We start from the raw sequence: 20,061 nt of genomic DNA, 5'->3' as shown, positions 1-20,061 counted from the left end.
TACAGTTCTGGATAAAACCTGCCATTAGGGAGTTTCTCCCTCAGGAATTAACAGATAAACTTATGAAAAGTTTATTGTTAGACTGAGTCAATACAGATCAGCACTTTACATCACGTTACAGCGTGTGACATAACAGACAAGTCTTGGGACCTTAAACCAGAATGAACATAGACCTAACTATCTGTTTCCTCCCCTTGGTCAGCTCAACAGCTGTATAGTCACAATTAATATGACCAAAAATAGAGTGCGCTTTGGGGGCAAAAAATGGATTAGCATTAAGGGTTGGTCTTAAGTGGAAAGGAAAGATGTGTTTGAGCTTGGACCATCGACCCTAGCCTTCTTTGCAAGATCACTTTTTAACCTAGACCCAATCCCCAGCAGAGTTTAATGTACCATCACATAAACATGCCCACAAGCAGGGGGATCTCCTCGTTCAGTTAGTAGTGCCAGCTCAGAGTCCATAAACTCAGGACCTCCTTAGGCCATGAAGGGAAACGCTGGTGGCCAACACCGAGATGTTGCTCCTCTTTCTGCCCCAACCTTTACTGCTTTTCTCTAGGGGCCAAATATCCTCATGCATCCTAATTTTATTTCCAAACGACATCCCCCCTCGCGTGTCACGCTCCGGCTGAGTCTGCATTCAGGCCAGCACAAAGACCATTCTGTCCCATGGAAAAACAGCTCCAGGCTTTGTTTAGCCAACACCAACACGCTGGAGCAAATTCTCCCATTCAGACCCTTCTCTTGTCAAGCCTCAGATGGTCACGACTCGGGATGAATTAGCGTTCAATTTACCAGAGCCACATCATAAGCAGACAGAAGCACACAATGAGCGAGTTAAGAGGTAATTGGGAATAAACAGGGCAGAAAGACAATAAAACCCTGAATCGCAAGACTGCTTTTAGCGGCATAAAAAGGAGGAAGAGAACAACAGTTACTTGGATTAGACTTTAGCATGAGATACAGGGAGTGTGCCGATGCCAGCCATGTGAAGGAACTAGGCAAGGTCTGGTTCAACATTTTCTTTATCAGGGAAAATTACTGAGCAGGACAGCAATGAAAGTAGGTAGGAAAAGTACACCACATAGTTTAAAAACACAAGAAAATGAACAAAACCCATCAAAACTCAAGACCCTCAAGGCTTTCAGTCAGTCCGGGTTCATACACAGACGAGGCCACACAGCAAAAATTTGGGGCACAGCACAACCCCCTCTACCCTCAAGCAATGGGGCCACCTCACAAGGAACAGCAGGACATTTGACCTCACCACGTCTAATTAAGCCATGGAACTCGCTGCCACGAGAGTCAGTCATTGCTATGAGAATACTATACACGCGTTCAAAAGCAGCTGGGTGAGTCCATGGAGGAAAAAATCAATTAAAAGCTAATAAAAACAAAGGCATCAACTCCAGCTCGGGAAGTCCCGAAGGAGGCAAGAAGCAAATATGGAGGAAGTACAACTACAGCCCTTTCCAGTTTTTGTGGACTTCTCCAGGCACGTTGTTCGGCATTATGAGAGGTGAGATAGCCTGGCTTGATATTGCTGATTTTATGCATCAGTCATAAAATTGTTGGTCACCTGCATGGCAGGACCTCAAGCACTGAAAGAAAAGACAATGTAAGATTGTCAAAATATCAACCACGTTAAAATCTCAGCAAATTTAGAATAGCAGGGTGTGGCTGAGAGCTTACAAAGGGTCAAACAAGCACTCAGAACTCTCTTCAGAAAGCACTGGAGCTGTGTAATTGATTTTTCAGCCCAAGGAGAACCTTCCCCTGCCCCGACTTTGTATTCATCCATATTTAACACAGAAAAACAGGAAAAAGAGGAATCTATGTGTGGGGGAGGGGAACGTGTTTTTCTCTATTGTTCTGTTTTGTTTTCTTTTTCAAAAACAGGGAACACAAAAGCTTTACACAAACCTTATCTGACCCAGCTTTTTTTCTTTTCTTTCCCCAACCCAAATTGGAAGTTCGTGTCCCTTCCTTAGGAAGTTCACGCCTAAGCCCAATAAAAACAATCATAAACCTCTAGTTGACTTCAAAAGGACAAAACCCATCTGCCCTTTCTGGGTGTCTGAAGGCTGAACTACCCACCCCAGACTTCCTTTGTAACCACAAAAAGGCACATGAGAAGCTCAATTTAATCCATCTTAAGTGAGATGAGTGGGCCTTTGGGCATACCTGATCTCTTATCGCTAGCTACAGAATTAAACAGCCCAAATAAGATGCTTTACTTGTTGATAACGAAGGCTAAAGAAGATCATTCTCACCACAATTTAGGATATCATTCAGACTTTGCAAATAACAAGGCGAGTACGATAAGGCCCACGGGTGAGATAATGTTTACTTAGTGTTTTAATCCCTCATGGCCTTGTAGCTCCCACTGCCGTCATCATTATTACTTACAAGCAGGTTATGCATGTAGAAGTGTAATGATTTTGACACAGCAACCCATATGCAACACAAAGTGACTTGGGGTTACTGGATGAAACTCCGAAACAAACCTGAAAAAAATACAGGATGTCTGAAGGAGAGGAGGAAAGGAGATTGTGAGAAGAGGACACTCAACAATTCTCAATTGGAGTCAAAATATGGGAAGGCCAGAAGACAATAGCCAGGGACAATTTTTGTGTCACAGCTCTGGGAGCAGCTTTGGGAGCAGGAGCTCCCCTCCCTTGGCCTCATACTCCCAATATGCCTGCTCTGCTTTTCCAAAGCAAATGGGATTTCAGCGTGGCCTCAAAAAGCAAAAAAAAAAAAAATGAGAGCGCGCTGCACATCTGGGGTTTAGAATATGTGTTACCATTTACATCGAAGCAGTGTTGAGTCAAACCCTGAGTATCAGTTTGAATTACAGCCTGGAAACCAACCCAGAGGCACAAGCAATATCAGAGAAGCATCCCTTGGGACAATGGGAGAGCTGGTAGCACAACTGTTCCACAGATGAGATGGACTTCAATGTACAGTAATGTCTTCCCCCTGATCCATCCTCTCCACTTGGGACCTCCGGAACGTGAGTAGGACCAGAGGGGATTTCACTTTCTTTGTGCTAAAAGACAGAAAATCATAATAAAACTATGAGAAGAGCCACTTTTCAGGTGGCTGGCTCCACCAAATACTCACAAGTGAGGCTCTGGATCCATCTCCTATCTGCCCTGCCTTTTGACACCACTACTTGCCTCTCCTCCCAGCTCACAGATGTTTACTTATGCTAGAGGTAATGTCTAAAATCTAATGAGCTGTCACTATGAAATGACACTTATAAAACCACCCGGATCTGCCCTACCAAGTGGCCCATGCAAAGCCTAAGCACTTCACAGCCTTTAGCGTGGCATCCCCAATAGCTGCCAGAAATAGGGCAGGGCTAAAGTCCATACAAAGGAACAGGAATGGAGAAAAAAAAAGACTTGCCTGGATTAGTTTAATCCCTACACCCAACCTTTCTCTGCTTTCTGTTTGGGTCACTTAAACTCACTCACGGTCAGGAACGTTAACAACAATCCCAACTGAAGAACTGCCAAATTTTTCCTCCTCTCTCTAGTGCCCAAGGCTTTTACTAAACACTGAGTGTAGTAGGAAGCTTCCAGTGTTTCATCAAACCCTTCAGGTGCTCTTGGAGGAAAACTTACAAGCTACGGAAGGCAGGACAGACCTGCAAAGAGTCACCAGTGCTTCCTAACCTCTGATCATCATTCCAAGATGCTACAGTTCACCGAGATGCTTTGAGTTCCAAAACCCAGGTCTTTTGATGACCTGAAGAGCTGGTCAAAGCTCTGAAAAAACTGTTTCACAAGAAAATTCCTGTTTGTTGAGCCCAAAGTACTTTGCATGAGCCCTTTCTAATTCAACAGGAATGTAAACAATACCCAACCAGGTCAGGCCAGTGGTCTGGCTAGTCTGGCAGTAAGAATAAGAGCTCTTATTTAGAGGACAACATAAGCTTGGCCACTTTCTGAGGTCTGTCCTCTTGTATTCCCCCAGCAACCAACTGTTGCATTAGAGATGTCAAATGGTGCAACCCTCTTCCTAGTATCTGCCTATGGACCTGTTGTCTCTGAATTTATCTTACCCCTCTTGAACTTGCTGATATTGTTTGCCTCCAAAATACATTACTAAATCAGAGACAGGGTCTTGTCAGACATTCTGGCTGGTTTCCTTACAGATCATCAAAAACCTTGTCTTGCAGCCCATTGGGAATTGAAGTCATTGCAGTAATGAAACTACCAAGTTCAGGGAGCAGCTGCAAGGTCTAGAAAGCTTCCAGGCCATAGGAAATTTCCACAAACAGAAACATATTTGGTTCAGGTTCAAATTAAATTAAGCTAAAGTTTAAAAACAGTCCCTCCTGGGAACTGCAGCTCCTCCTCTTCTAGCTCTAAACATGTAGTTGTTTTTTACTTTTTAAAAGTCCTAAGTGTGTTACCTTTCCCCTATAACTGGGCCTTTGACCCAGACTTTTCACTTAACACCTAAGACACCTGCAAGCTTCTGACCACTTCCCTCCCTTGCACAAACCCAGACGAGCTTATCAGCTTCTCTCACCCAAACTAATTACCTGGGTATTGGTTTAGTTTCTTTACTCTGCCAGGTAAGCTGTGCAACCCCAGTGTGAATGCATGGTTTCCAGCCTTACTTCATCAGGCTTGTATTGCCAGGTGAGGCTGCCTGCTTGCCTGGCACAGGTGGAAAAATCCCTCCCTCAAAACAGGAGCAAGCCCCGACTCACAAAGGATCAGGCAGCTGCCTGCGGGAGAGAGACCGCACGTGCTTCTCCAACATCCCTTTCTGGAAAACACAAGGTGAGAGCCACCAGAGGATTTAATGCCACCATTCTGGACCGTACTGGGAATTAAATACCTTAAAGACAACATACCTTCTTTATGCAAGGCCAATGCACTGTCTAGGTGAAGCACAGGGGTGCATGAAAGTGCGTTTTACACTCCAGGAAAACGCGCTCCACGCCTTTGGTCACTTGCACAGGTAAAATATCTACCTGTAGAAAACACTCCCAAACTTTACTCTGCCTCAGGGCTTTTACTCATAGCAGACTACCTTCAACAGTCCCTTCAGCCTGCTAAGGCTGGTTTTGCACCCCTCCTACGGTACATGTCTAAACATAAAACTGAGCCTCAGGATCAATGGGAAAACAACTAGCCAACGAACACTGGTCACAAAACCCAAAAATAACCAGTGTGTAGAGCAACGTACCTTGCATAAGGTGGCCAATTAAAATTCCCCCGTGGTAAATCTACGGCAGCAGCTCCTCTGAGCTTCCAAGTCCTGAAATACTCGGTGCTCCCAGAGCCGTCACTCTCCCCTCCCACCTCTCCCTCCCACATCCAGCCGCCTTGTTTGCTGAAACACAGATCTGGGCCTGTTCATTAGATGAGACATCCACAGAGCCCAGAGAGACAGTTACGAAACCTGTGCAAATAGGGTTTCTAAAGCAATTGCCTTCTTAAAAGGACAAGAAATTTCATGACCTATGATCTTGCAGCTCATGTGTTAGGGAAACTTAAAATACAGGAAACTGAAAGGGAAAAGGGCAGGATATGTTTTTCTTTGCACAGTGGCGTCTCTCAGCTCTAATCCCTCTTCACCTACATTGCATTCCCATAGCAGTTTGCCAGCTGAAGCTCCTGTGTTTTTTCTCCTTGTTCTGCCAGTCTCTCCCCTCGTGTGACTCCTGGGCTTGCTGTAGCTCACAGACGGAAACCCTGGGAAACAGGACGTTTCCTGCTATTCAGAGCTTGCTGCTGAGGGTATGTGACAGCCTGCACATGATGCATGCAAAGTCTGTCCTCTGCTACACCTCAGCCTGCAGTAACTGTTTCTCCTCCTTCTAAAAAAACCTAGAAACAAACCCAAAACCTGCAAGTCCATCTATCAGGAGGACCCAGAATCCTCCCCAGCCCATCTGCTGGAGCTCAGCCACCAGCCCACCTCCTAAAGCACAAAAGCATTTTTCCAGTCGATCCCCAATCACAGAAAATCTCCACGAGCATTTTGTCAGACAGTTTTGTCAAAGCAGAAGCTTCCACCATGTACTCGCTCTCCACATCAGAAAAAGTAGATACGGCGCCTGACAAAAGCCCCACGCCCTCCCCTTCTGCTTCAGAGCATGCTGAGGAGCACTAACAAAGCCCCGTTCTTTCCCAGGCGCTCCAGCATGGTACGACTCAGCAGCTTGCCTCCTCCCCGGCTCTATGATTTCAAGGACTTTTACAAACTACTGGAACTTACTGCGGGCTGAGGGATCAGGACAAGTCGGTTTCTATAGCGAGGAGGCTCAGGGTGTAACAGGAGACAAGAGGTGCCTCAAATCAGCTTTTATTTGAGAGGTTCTTCTATTGTGTTGGCTTCCGTCCCACTTTCGCAGACTCCTGGGGTCTTTTCAGAGAGCGACGTGCCCAAAACTCGCTGTCTGCCTCAACACAATGGTTTACACCACACGGGCAAGCAGAGCAGCAACCCTCAGAGCAGCAATCCTCGTACGCAGTGGGGAACAATACCAGGGAAGGATGCAGCCAGGGAACGGAAAGGATGAGTGAGCAATGAGCTCACTGCCGGCCTCCTACCTGCTCTGCAAGCTGCGAAGTCAAAGAGCTGGTGATCAGGACTTTGGCACAATTACAGACCTCTCTCTTCCAGCCCAAAATCTGGAATGAAATCGGATTTTCCATATCCTGAGGAAGTGCTCACCCACAAGAGACTAGATGGCAGGCAGGCGCCTAGAGTCCTTTCGAAGTCTTTGCAAGGGTGCTTGAGCTCAGGAGGACTTTCCAGCCTCCAGACCCTATACGGATGGAGATTACTCCCTGGCACAGCTTATGATAGCGCCTACCCTCCAGAAAGTGGGGGAGGGTTTCAGAGAGTCCCGTGCTGAGCATTCCCCTATTGAGCACAAAGGTTTGGAGATCTCTAGCTCCCCTGCAGCATTGTGTGAAAGGTCTAGGAGCTCTGCTCTGTGCTGGGGGAAATGGACACTGAAGAGCCCACCTTACATCTAAGGTCTTCTGGTTCAATCCACTGAGTGCATTTGGGTCTGGGCCTCAGGCTCAGCTTTGTGGCTTGTTTCAGTACAGTTTTGGTCAAGTGGCTTGTTGTGCGTGGTTTGGATTCTTTTTTTTCCCGTTATTCTTTTTAACTCCAATCTGGTAAAGCTGTGTTGAAACTGCTGACACAAAGGGGTGTGACAGTTTGGTTTGGGACAACCTCTTTTATTTTTACTTGTGTTTCCTCAGCAGAATTCCATTTCCAATCACTCGACTAGTTTTCCTGAAATGCTCAGAATTTGCACAACTGTCAAGGTCAGTCTGAGACCTTGTCCTTGTTTCAGCTCGTTCAGTTCTTGGTACGGTCCTATTCATTTGCTGCTTTTCCTCTTCTCCCACTTATCCCCAGCCCTAATCACCCTTCCTCTTTTGGATGCCTCCAACAGAAAACCAGACAGCCAGGATTTTTCTTTATCTTCCTCTGAACAGCTTCAGATTCCTGCCCCCTGTCCTCAGCAGAGAGAAGACCTCCAGCTCCCAGACCAGGATATTTCCCGCTGCCAGCTAACCCGTCCCCACTGCATGCACAGCTCAGCTGGTTGTGCAGCAGCTACCAGATTGCCACAGGTTACAGCATGAATTCTCATTGCTTTGCTTTAAAACACTGGGCAAAAAATGACAGTGATTTGCTGCTACTTGAGCAACCACGGAGCCACCCTACAGCTAGGACCACTCTGACTCCTCTGCATCCATGATGGGAACCTTCAACACACTGTGGACATCTGCACATCCAGCCTTTAAGATGAGATTAGGGCTGGATTGGGTCTGGAGGGTGAGACACGGCATGGCCCATCACCTATATTGTATAGATAGTTAGTATTTCTTAAGATACAGACTGATAAAGAGTAAGTGGCAATATGCTTGGCTGTCCAGAACATTTCCGCAGTAGACAGGGCAGTGATGAGGACACAGGTGTTTCAAGAGCATCTAAGGCTGTGTATGAGACATTCTTCTCATCTTGTAAATGTTATACTGCAATTGTTTCTCCATCCTGCCTTGATTCGGGGGGGGGGGGAAAACACATGCAAATAGGTAAATTTTAGTCCTGAACAACCTGAAGACAAATAGTCCTGATTTGATCTTGGGAACTTGTTGGTTCAAAAACTTGAACTAAAAAAAAAAGAAAAAGAAATTAGATCTGAGAGACTTCCAGTTATAAAAATGTAACAACAACAACAAAAAAATCAGGGACACACAGACAAATGCAGCTTTTCTTTTTGGAAAAAAAAGCTGTCTACGCCTGGAATTTTGTCAGAAATAAGGTTCTTCTACTAACAATTTTTATTAAATAAACACAGCATTCTTCTGTGGAAGTCTTTAGAAATCCTTGCTAGCAGCTCTAGGTTTCTCTCCCATTATCTGACCAGATCATTATTAATCAAATTGTCGCTGGCTATCTGCAGCCACAGATCTAAAACACAGAGCACGTGGTATCATTTCTAGCCAGGAGCTTAGGGGATGCTACTGGCATTCATTTGTCTACAGAGAGCATTATTAAGTGGTTCAGGCTTTATATTTTGCTCTCCTGCTTGGACTCAGTTTTAAACCTTTGTTTCCTATGCTTGCATATGTCACTCTGGGGAATATGGTTTAAAGCTAGGCTTAACACTGTCCCTAGAAACACGTACTCAAGGGATCAGGCAGAGGCAGTTGCAGTGCAGTGGCACCAATGAACATACCGAATCCAAGAGGTCTGCCTGTAAATAGACGGCGCAGCAAATTGCCATTCAACCACCGATTGCAATTAAAAATATTTATCCCTCTAGAAATACCAAACTAGGATTGATCAAGAAAACTCCAAGAAAAGGAGTTCACCTTGCTCCTCCTGCTTAGGGGTTTTAGCCATAAGAACAGAAACCTCCACCAAATCTCACCCCAGTTTGTACCTCGTGAGACAATGTCTCCTTTCATAGAATGATAGAATGGTTTGGGTTGGAAGGGATCTTTAAAGATCATCTAGTCCAACCCTTTTGCCATGGGCAGGGACATCTTTTGCTAAATCAGGTTGCTCAAAGCCCCGTCCAACCTGACTTTGAACACTTCCAATGATGATGTATCTACAACTTCTCTGGGCAACCAGTTCTGGTGTCTTACCACTCTCACAGTAAAGTGCCTCACCATCCTCATAATTTCCTCCAAATACAACTTCCCCAAAACAAGTTGCCTTTTCCATCAAGGATTTTTTTTTTTTTTTTTTTTAACCAAAGCCTGCTTATAGTTCAGGTTCCTCTGCTGAAACTAGGTCGCAGGCAAATTCTTGAGTTCTGGGGCCAGTGAGGCTGAGTCAGCTCTGTTGGCCAGCACATCTTTCTATCACCAGGGCAATACCACCCCAAGTTACAAGAACCAACCATTCTGGAAATAGCTGCTTTATAACTCACTCAGTTACAAGAATATCCTTGACTATACCAGCTTCGATATGCGATTACTGAAGCATGGCCCAGAGCAGCAGCAAACAGCCTGCAGCTTCCCATTCCGGCAGCATCACTCAGTGAGACCTCAGCTCCTGCTTACCCCTGGAGAGAGGCTGTTTCTACATGTGAGAAAAACCAACTATTTTTTTTCATTCAGCAAAAGATAGTTTGTCCTAGCATAAATCCCAGTACCATACAGCTTTCTTGTCCTTCCTAAAAGCTATTTTAAAAATTCAGCAGCTTCATTTACCCCTCAAGACATCCCAAGAGTTTCAGATGCACATCAGGGTCAAGGAAAAGAGGGCTGAGTTGGGAGATGGAAGAGGCAACGCAAAACTAAGATGACACCAGGCCCATAATCCCAGCTAGCACCAACTTGATATTTCTGCTGCCTTGCTACAGGCGTGCCACAGGATCATCTGAGGCTTTGGCAAGGAACAGGGCAGTCGTAGCAGCTGGGACCTCTTTGGATCTGTAAGCTTCAGCCAGCTAAATATCTGAGACAGCACCCACCCCTGAGAGGAGCGACAAGCCAAAGTACTCAGATTCACTTGGCCAGGAGACGGTAACAAAGAGGTGGATGTCTGATCCAAGCACGTACTCCTTCACTCATGTGCCTTGCAAGCCCAGAAGCTCACTCTATGTGCATGCCATTGGGAAACTATGCATGGAAACAGGAGCTAAATGTGCAATTATTCATATCTCATGCAAAAGAAGTTTCACAATCTTCTTGATAATGAAACCCGTCCTCGTTCTTTTCACTGAGGCAACACAAGCCTTTTCCCTGAAGGGTAAGAGGCATGCAGGGCAGGAGCGATTAGAAAACAAGGAACACGAAACTGGGATCAGCCAACATGGGTGCAGACATGTTTCTACACCTGAGCTACCGTTCAGCAACAAAACAGCATAGAAATCAAACGCTTGTAGAAATTCTCCAGACTCCTGTCAGGATGCACAGAAGAATTCGGGTAACAGGCACTGCAGTGATGTGTCTGCGCCGGCATTCCTGTCCACGAGAGAGGGAGATGACAATCAGACAAGACCAGGGACAGACTGCAGCGCAAGACTGTCCAGGAGCAGGACAGGCACAGAACAAGCATAAGGAGAGAAGACACGGAAAAGGTATCGATATGTACCCGACATCTTTCCTTACCGAACTCGTTTCCTTACGTAGACAAGCCCCATACAAAATTAAAAGACTGACTCTTCCTACAACCTCCAGTGTCAGTGTCTGTTAGGGAGATCGGGTGTCACACTATTGATCCCACACAGGCTCTCAGCTTGAAGAGTCAAGACTTAATCCCTGGAAGTGTGCACAGTCTAGACATTTCAGCCTTAGTTGAGCAGCCAGATGGCCTAAATACCATTTCCCCAGATGTTTACATGACCTTTGGCAAGGCCGCTCCACCTGTGCTCCCCTCTTAGACAGCAATTTATCCTCGTACTCTCTCTGAAGACATGTCCATGCAGTGCCTGGTCAACGGCAGACCCAGTTCTTTGCACCAGCATTGCCAAAGGTCCATCACTGGCAGGGACTCACCACAACCTGAAGTTGTAGAGGACATTCAAGGCATTGACAAGGCCCTGGACAGAGAGTAGCTGCTGGCTGACGACCTTCACCAGGTAGCACCAGGCTCCCTTTAGAGTAAGGAAGAGCCAGAACAGGGCAAAACCAAACATTGGCACACTGGCCACCAGCATAAGAGACAAAACATTGGTCCTGATCCAAGGACCAAAAAGTACCCAAGAGTAACATGTCTCCTTGTGCCTGTTAGTCAAGCTGTACCAGTTCCTTAGGACTGGTTGGACAAACTCCAGCTGTAGCGAGGTGGTGCTGAAACTGCATATCATGGGCTGCACCAACTGGTCTCATCCTCCCCCCATCCTACACAGCACAGAAGATTAGGCTGCTAAGGCAGGAGGACTAGATGGTCGTGGTGGGGGTGGTCACCATCTCAAGGTGTGTCCACCTCCATGTGACCTATGGTACTTGCTCCTGTCCTGAGGGCAGAGGGGCAAGTCAGGATGCCCATCCACCTGGCCATAGCTGCCATCCCAAGGTCAGGGTGCTACATTTCTCTCAGAAGTTCGGAAAGCCCAGATGGTTTAAAGACACTTTGGGAAGATACGAAGCACCTCTGCAATCACACCAAGCCCCAAATCACATCCAAAGACACGAGCTCGCTTGGGACACCATTCCACATTGCGTTACACAACTAATGTGCTTACTGCTCAGCAAAGCAATGCTAATTCTTACTCCACAGAAAAAAAAAACCAGCTAGAAATACCAGTCCTTAAAGCAGCAGCCTTTGACAGAGACAGCTAGCCAGTTCAAGAGAGGCATAGGGGCTCTATTTGAGGATCACTTCTCTGTAACAACACCACAGAAACAAGAAAGCCTTTTTTAAATAAAGCTGTGATGCCCACTTAAGTTACAAGGGTGAAGCATGACTCATGGTTCCAAACTATTTATTGCTCTGTGGCAGCTTGTCTAACTAAAGGCCTTGCTAAAGAGGAAAACAAACACTAGCCTCTGGCAGTCAGTCCTAATTCCGTAGGAGCTGCTATACATGCAGATAGCCAGAAAATAAGAAATCAGACCAAAAAAAAAAAAAAAAACCACCACTTTTCCCTATGTCAGCACCAAGCTGTCATCTTTCAGCTCAGAACAGCTTCTTCCTCTCTGCAAAGTTATCTGAAGCCACGAACCTTTCTGTAGCTGGTTGGATGGATAAGTTTCCAGAAAACTGTGTAATAACAAAAGCACATTGTATTACTCTTTCATTGCAGCAGAGTGATTACTACACTCCTGGCTCTGAAAATGACATGAAAGTTGGTGTAAGTTGGAGCAGAGAAGTGGCACCAGCGGGATAAGCAAGTGCTTAATTGCGTGAGTCTTCTGGGCTGCAGAACAGCCCAGCTGGGGAACGGCACAGAGCTCTACAGTGCTTGACTGCAGGAGGACAGTGACTTTTACCACGGCTCTTCCAAACGTTCTGAGCAGGGTGGCACAACCCCAGCTGCTGCAATGCTGGGGCTTTCTTCCCACTCCTTGGCAAGCTATGTCAGATGAATCCAGTCCGTGGATCAGAGGAATCCAATAGCCAGAGGCATCTGGCACGTGGAGACGTGAAAGAGGAACAAGGGTGCAGAGCTACAGATAGGTGAGACGCTCACTGTAGGAGGATGGAGAGCAGGAATCAACTAGATTTTCTTTCTTAAAGCCTGAGACATTTCTATGGACAAGACCAGACCCCACCCCCCATCACCCAGATGGGTTTTATGGGTACCTCCTGAGAAAGCCACCATTTGATTTGAGAGAGCTGGGAAAGGCTCTCGTCAAACACAGGCAGTGTGGGAGAAGATGGTGAGGGCCAGCCAGCACATGAGCAACTCTGAAGAGCAAAGCAAGTCTTGGCCCAGTCTTCCCCCCCCCCATTCCAATCCCTCCCAGTTCCCAAATCCCCCACTGAGACAACAGGATAGACCAGACAGCCCATCAGCAACCCACCTTTGCTGTAAGAGCAATGACGACTCACTGCAACACTGTCCCTGGAGACAGAACAAACCAGGAGGTGACCTTCCTTCTGCAGCCACGTGAGATTGGTAGCCCTCTCCTTGCCTTTGATCGACCTTCCCACAGCACCACGTTGGCCATATCCAACCTCTCCCTTCAGCAGCTAAATGGGGACAGCAAAGCCCTGTCCCACTGGGCTGGAAGCCACCTGCAACCACGAGGTACATCGGCTACATAACAAGTTCAAGTGCATGGAGACATGGTGCCAGAGAAACAAAGATACCTCGTCCCACAGCATCGCAGGCAATCACACCGTTATATCCCACTCCCGTGGCACACGCCCTATCAACACCATGAGGGATTTTGTGGATGTTTGCCTTGATGCAACTAGGAAGTGAGCAGCGTTCCTGTTTTATGGAGGCAGAGATGGTAGGATTTTGCTGAATCCACAACCTCCCCAAACTGCCTTGTGTCTTAAACACGGATGCATCCTCTCCTAAGCCTACAAAATACCCAGGCAATAAATTTTGGAGAAAGACACTTTCATGCACTGAACATCACCCCATTTCCAAAGCTGTAACCCCCTGATCTTCATCATAACACAGAGCCAAAAGGACCACGATCTCCCCCAAGACCACTTCAACAGCAGTTCAGTAGCATCTCCCAGTAACTGAACACCATCTGAGCAAAAAGCCCATCTTACCATGGGTTGAGCTGTCAGCCACGTTGTGCATCCATGTGAATGGAAAGAGTGGGTGATGAACGCTGCCTGCGCTAACTTTTCAGCTACTTTATTTACTCACTTTAAGGGGAGGGGAAAAAAAAAGAAAAAAAAAAAAAAAAAGAAAAATTCAAGGAAGTAATATTCCTCTCCCAAGGTGCACTGCAAAACATTCTTGGTAGGCATGGAAACCCCTGGCAGGCTGCCATCGCTTGGCCGGTCTCCACATTAACTCCACTCCAACAAGCAACTCAATACTTGAATGGCTTTTAGAGAATTTAAAGGGAAACAGCAGCCACGGATGGGCGATGCGGCTGCCACTTCCCGTAGGCAAGCGTTAGGGGTGTTCCTGAGTTTGCCTTCAGCTCTGTGAGGAAGCTTGTTGTGCTTCTGCGGTGCACGGCACAGGCAAGTTATGACAGAGCCATCTGAAAACAAATGAAGCCTCCGCACTTCTACAAAGGCGGTTTCCTAGCCACAGTCTTCAGCGACTGAGGGCAACCTTCAAATACCTAAAGGGGAGGCTGCAAAGATGAAGAGAAAAATGTTTTGTGATGCTCTGGGGATTAAACTGCAGCTAAAGGTATTTAAGAAGATCCATTCCTCCCTTCTCCTGGCTTCTCCCCTCTTCTGGCTCTCAGCTCCCCTCCCCTGCCCTGGGGCTGCCTCCTCTTTGCTCACGGTTGAGCTGAAAAGCAACGTGGGCCTGGGAGCCTGGCCTCCCTGGAAATCTCCAAACACTCAGAAGACCAAGGCAAGCCCATGGGCTGGGACCTCGCTGCTCTGGGGGAAGAGTGGCGAGAGCACAGAAAGCCTAGAACTGATTGCAGGAGGGCAGGGGGGCTCTGGGTGGTTGGACAGAGATGATCCCACACATGGGCAGGAAAGGAGACCCTCCATCCTCCCCCAAATCCCTTATTCCCAGTCATTCAGGAGCGGGTATTCTGCATGGCAAAGGGTTGTTTCTCTCCAAACACTGCACAGGGACCATCGCCGCAGCCTCAAGGTGCTCCAGAGCACATGGAGGAAGGGCATCATCGTGCACCCAGCAGAACAAGCCGTGTCACAGAGCTGTGACGTGCACAGAAGTTACCCACCGGGTCGGCCTTGGATTTCCGTCAACAGTGCCTGCAAACGGTTTTATGGCATGTGAGTGAGCATGAGCACACGCAAGACACAACTTCTTTCTTCAGGAGCCTTCTCACAAAAGGCGTTTGCATTAGAAAACTCTGTTAAGACATCACATCCGCTTGGCAAATATTGATATCAATAAAGCAAGGAGACTCATTTCCTTTCTCTCTTATGTGCTCTGTGCCTTTCCAGGGAGCCCAGACCCTGAGTCCCCCACGGCTCTTCGTCCATCTGCCCTTCAGCCCAAATGCAGGCAGACAGCAGAGGGTGGGGGAGAAGATGAGGCCGGCAAGAGCTGCATCCCCTTTCGGTAGTTTGACCCCCGGGGCTCTTGCTGCTGCACTGAGCGAACGCGGGCGGTGTTGGAGCACAACGTTCTCCTGAACTGCAGTGCCGTGCTTTTGCGTAGCAGCCACGCCAGCGCCGCGGTGATCGGCAAGGCGACACGTTTTGCAAGAGCCGCATTTCGTTTATTTCCCAAGAGGATGCAAAAGGCACAAGCTATAAATAGGAAGCTGGCAAGGTCGGCAGCGCCTGTGGTTTCACTAGGAGATTGGTGGTCATCTCCTCGTCAGTGAGTACATAACAGCATGTGCAGCGTGGGCTGTGAGTAACCTTATCCGGTGAGGGGTCCTTGCTGGTAAGGCTTTAGAGGGGAAAGAGGCAGCTCTTTCCCCTCTCTCTGCAAAGCTCACTTCCTCACTGTCGCTAAAGTCAGAAGTTTTGCAACACTTTATTTTCTCTATATAAAATATCCAGCTCGAGGGGTCAGGTCATCAAATTAGAAGTAGATGTTTGCATATAAAGAGTTTGTTTTTCCTCCTTGTCATGAAAGAAATTTTTTAAAAAATATATTATTAAAAAGAACTCTGAAAGCTCAAAAGAATAGAAGGCCAACATGATGTCTTATAATTTAAAATCCCATCAGGAGAGTCTGCTCTGACCTACTCCAAATATTTCAAATTGTCCCATTGAAAAAAGCTGAAATGAAGTTACAAAATGCTGAAAGGTCCAGATTCTGCAGAAATCCACATTTTTTTTCCCTGAAAACTAAAGGAGGCACTATGCTTCTGTAACCCATATATAGAATAAGAAATCTGGAGGTTGGGGGAAAAAAAAATAGAAACTATCAGCTTGTTTGTGCTATTTTTGCATAGCTCTTGGCACAAATGTTTTCCAGCAATGGTTCAATGCCACGGCAGGCCTGGTTCATGAGCACGCAGAGAGGAGATAGTTCCCAGGAAAGTCACAGACTGACTTGATCGGTGAGTTAAGAACCTTAAGAAACCGCCAAAAAACCTACACCTCGAGAACCCACAGATAAAAGCATGGGAGCGGTGTTGAACTCCAGCCCATGAGCAAGACACTAATAATAAACTGCGCTCTGGAAATAGCAACCCAAAGGCTCAGGGAGCTCGTACTGTGTTTGACCCAGGGCACAGCAGGTGCATTTCCACAAGCTCCTCTTAAGCAGACCAGCGCTTAGGCAATGTTCTCTAAAAGGAAGCGGTCCCACAAGCAGCAGGGCTGACAGCCCAGATTTATGCCCCGTGGTTGCATTCGCTGGTGTCTAAGCAAGATGCGGGCACAAACCAAAGCTCCCCACGGCTCATCTGGTCATAGTATCTCTGTCGAGCAAAAATTGTCCACATACTGTCCTTCTTCCTTCCGTGGGGACTACAGCTGATTTAACTTTTTAGCCAACGACACACTTTTAAAATGAAATGCAATGAAATTCACTATTTGCCAGGCTTTTATCCCTTGGCCAATTTCAGCTGCATTAAAACAGCAGCAAAGTTTTGGAAGTCCAGAGGAGGGAAGGTATGGTAAAGAGAGGAGGAGAGGGGCAAGCAAAAGCCAAAAAGCCCCATTTCCGTATGAAATCAAGCTGAAAAACTTTAAAACCAGCTCCACTGCTTAGAATCCCAGGCCCTAGTCTGGATTTTCATCGGGGAAAGGAGGACCAAGCTGCACATCTGAGGCAAATGCAGAATTCCCTGCCTCGATGCTGCCACCGTCTGTTGCCTGCTGCTGAGACCTCGTAGCTCAGCATCCCGCGTTGCCTTCCCATCGCACCCAATTCTTATGCCGCATTTCTGAGCGCACAGCTTCCCGGCACCTCGCGGGTGGGAACACAGCAGCTAATAGTCACGGTGCGAGTCTGCGGCGAGCACAAACGCAGCAGGGAACCGATCGGCTGCTTTTCACCGAAGCAATGCACACATTGGCTTCCTTCCACCCTCCTCTAATCTTGGTGGTCTAATCAGTAACACAAACCTTAAAGCTGGCCTGACTAGTTGAGCTTGTAAAATATCAATTTGCTATGGAGCTATTTTTCCTGAAATTGTGCTTATGTCGCTCATAGCGCTAGAACAGAGTAGCAGAAGTGACCAGATCCTCCCAGATCTCATCTCTCGTTTTGTTGCCTGAAATCCCAGGCTTCTCCCAATAAAGAATACTGCAAAAAACGATGAGTGGGGAAGAATACAGTAAACCTGGTTCATCCAGTCACTCTCCTCCTGACTCTCTTTTTCACTCTGTGCCCGAAGATTTTCTTTGCTACTTGGTGGAAGGACAGTCCAGCTGAGAGTCCCACATCCCCTCAACCCCCTCAGGCTCCATTTTCCCTACCTGTCTGATTCAGATAATATTCTTGAGCCCCTCGAACAGAACTGAGCTGGAGATGGTGGCCCTGCAGCTTTAGCTCCTACAGCCTGCTATGCACATGCTTTTCTCACTTGCCTTCAGCTCCCTTCAGAGATCAAGTCCGGGTGACGTTGCAGACTGTAGCAATGCATCCACAAGATCCTTCAGGGATAAAAGATGCTTTTAAAATCCCGAGATGTCAAATACTTATCTCTAGAAACACTGGACTCCACTAGCATAGGGTAGCTATGATGCTGATGATGCATCAGCTTGGCTTACAGCCCTTTTTCGTTAGGGGAAGAGGACTCTTTCAACAGGCGAGGAGGAAAACAAGAACAAGAGAGCTGGAATCAGTCAGGCAGCTTTAAAAATAAAAAAATAATAATTAAAAAAAAAAGCAAGAAAGAAAAAAGGCTAAGCCAGGGTCTTAATGAGTGAATCACCTTCCCCTGGGGGAGCAGCGAGAGCTCTGACTGCTACTTTGCTCCCTGCATCCCCCCCTGGGCGAAGCCCGGCTTGAGGAGCAGCAGAACACTCTGTAAGCGACACCAGTCTAATTAATTAATGACTCCCCGGCGTCAGCTCTGTGGCTGCTGAGTTAGAAAGGAAGGCAGTGAAGAAGGGCCGGGACAGCACGCGACTGCTTCTGGTAAATGCTGAACACCTCTGAGAGCTGGCTGGGTTATTCATAACCTCCCCTGCTTTGGGCTACAGCGCAGAAGTCGGAGATATATTGGGAAGAGAAGATGGCGTGGGATCCACCCTTGCAGCATCCTCTCTCCTGGGTGAGGTCTTCCTCCCTCTTCTTGTCCTGCTCAAGAGCTGCCGTGGCACAGTTAATCGAGGTAAGGAGCAACTTTACAGACTGGGGGGGTCGGGGGCTTGCAGAAATCGTGGTTTGCTCCACACATGTTACACAAGGAGGACAGGTAGGGCAGACAGCAGGGAATTTAAGGTGGCTCCAAGGAGTTACAGGCATCTTTGGGAGAGGCTTGTTGCTTTCTGCAGGCCCGGCACAAGAAGGAAGGCGCTTTTAAAACGCCAATAGTTGCTGCTGAGGACAGTCAGCATTTAAAGGCTGCTTTAAGCCCCAAAGAGAACTTGACACAGTGCAAAGGGCCAAAGTCACAGCACAGCATTTTCTAGCCTGGTATTGTGTATCCAACAAGTGCCCCGCATCAGAGGCTCAGGGAAAGAAGAAAAGGACCAGGCATGACCCAGGTGATCCTGTCCCTGGATGTAGCTGCCCAAGTTAAACGTTTGGGCTGCATTTTTCTTCTATTTTTCCTCATTTCCCCTAGTTCAGCAGAAACGTTATCTTTTGAGGTGACGCTCCTCACCCACAGCTCAGTTTCAGAGCTTTCCCCTGAGGATGACTGCGTTTCCACAGCCCCAGCTCCCTACAGCACAGCTGGGGTGAGCCAGGAGGGAAGAGCAGCTTCACAACCCAGGACTATGCCCTGGCAGCAGTTACAACTTACCACCAACAGTTTCAGAAGCGAGAGTCCTATCTGGAAGGACGCCCCCCGCCCTGGAATTACAGCTGCCAAAAAATTTGACAGCCCAGCCGTTTTCAACCTCTTCATCACTTTTTCTAAGGTCTGAGCCCCATTAGAGGCAGCTGCTGTGTTGGTCCAGGGTCAGAACCCCAGGGCTGTGGTGCCTATGAACAGCGCGCTCTTGCAGCGGAGCTTGCTTTGCTCAGATTTCTGGGTTTAGCTAAACTGCTGGAAAATGCATCTGTGCAGGCACAGCTGTGTTAAGGGCTCTGATGGGCTGGCATAAGATATATTTTTTTTTTCCCCAACATTTTCAAACTTTGCATCCCTGCCTGCCCTGCCCCTCGCCTGGCCTCGCACCAAGCCAGGTCTGATCTCCGCAGCCTCCGGTCTGCAGATTTTAGCAGTTCATCACCAACATAGCATAGACAGCAACTGTGCTGAGTTCACATCCCCACCCCACGGTCCACCTTCCGCCCTGACCCTCTGCTTGTCTCATTTGAAAGTTACTTACTTTAGGATTTTTCAACTGGGTCTACCAGCTCATCCTATCCGACCGTGATACAACATCCCCAACAAGGCAAGCAGGAACCTAAAGCTCCTGTACAAACTCACACATGCTTTGCTGTAGACATTTTTGACATTTTTTCCAAGCTGTTCAGCCTGCAGCAGCTCTCAAGGTGACAAGCGAGGCAGAACTTTCTCTTACGGTGCACATTTCACGAGGCACGCTTCGCTGAAGCCAGGGTGACGAGGAGGCACAGCATCCACCCCACTGGGAAGACGTTCCCTTTCATTATGTTTCACAGACACACACTTTACAGGACACGTCCTCATGCAAAGAAAAACAAAGCTAAATGACAAAACTATGAAAACTGTTATAAAACCGGTGTAATTTTATGGTCTGCTTTAGTTATACCAGACTTTCTTGAAAACTTGTTTACTTCTTAGAGCATGTCAGAGGGATCAAATCTCATCTGGAAGCACCAGCTGCATGCAGGTTAACTACCAGGTATCCAAAAATGAGATTAGATGAACAGTCAGCAGATTAATTACATCATATCTATATCAGATA

At 47.3% G+C, this 20,061-nt stretch overlaps 2 protein-coding genes across 5 annotated transcripts in view; one reads left to right on the top strand and one right to left on the bottom strand.

The window, feature by feature from the left end:
- The window catches only part of ALS2CL (ALS2 C-terminal like), a 73,090-nt gene that overhangs the window by 35,231 nt on the left and 17,798 nt on the right, over positions 1–20,061 (bottom strand). Inside the window, exon 1 of one of the 4 annotated variants that reach the window (XM_075082131.1) lies at positions 13,693–13,797. The exons of 1 other annotated variant lie outside the window; for it this stretch is intronic. In XM_075082131.1, the coding sequence (XP_074938232.1) occupies positions 13,693–13,695 (3 nt within the window). In that variant the 5' untranslated portion in view covers positions 13,696–13,797. Of the gene's footprint in view, positions 1–5,211; positions 5,313–6,246; positions 6,512–13,692; positions 13,798–20,061 lie in introns of those variants that run through there. 2 more of the 4 variants (XM_075082134.1, XM_075082132.1) reach the window with 2 other exon arrangements.
- The window catches only part of TMIE (transmembrane inner ear), a 41,319-nt gene continuing 35,242 nt past the window's right edge, over positions 13,985–20,061 (top strand). Inside the window, exons 1-3 of the mRNA XM_075086259.1 lie at positions 13,985–14,293; positions 14,695–14,859; positions 15,034–18,332. Of these exons, the coding sequence (XP_074942360.1) occupies positions 18,234–18,332 (99 nt within the window). The 5' untranslated portion in view covers positions 13,985–14,293; positions 14,695–14,859; positions 15,034–18,233. The remainder of the gene's footprint in view (positions 14,294–14,694; positions 14,860–15,033; positions 18,333–20,061) is intronic.

This window comes from Phalacrocorax aristotelis, chromosome 2, assembly GCF_949628215.1.
Source record: "Phalacrocorax aristotelis chromosome 2, bGulAri2.1, whole genome shotgun sequence".
Lineage (NCBI taxonomy): Eukaryota > Metazoa > Chordata > Aves > Suliformes > Phalacrocoracidae > Phalacrocorax > Phalacrocorax aristotelis.
This window is presented reverse-complemented; position numbering and strand designations above follow the sequence as displayed.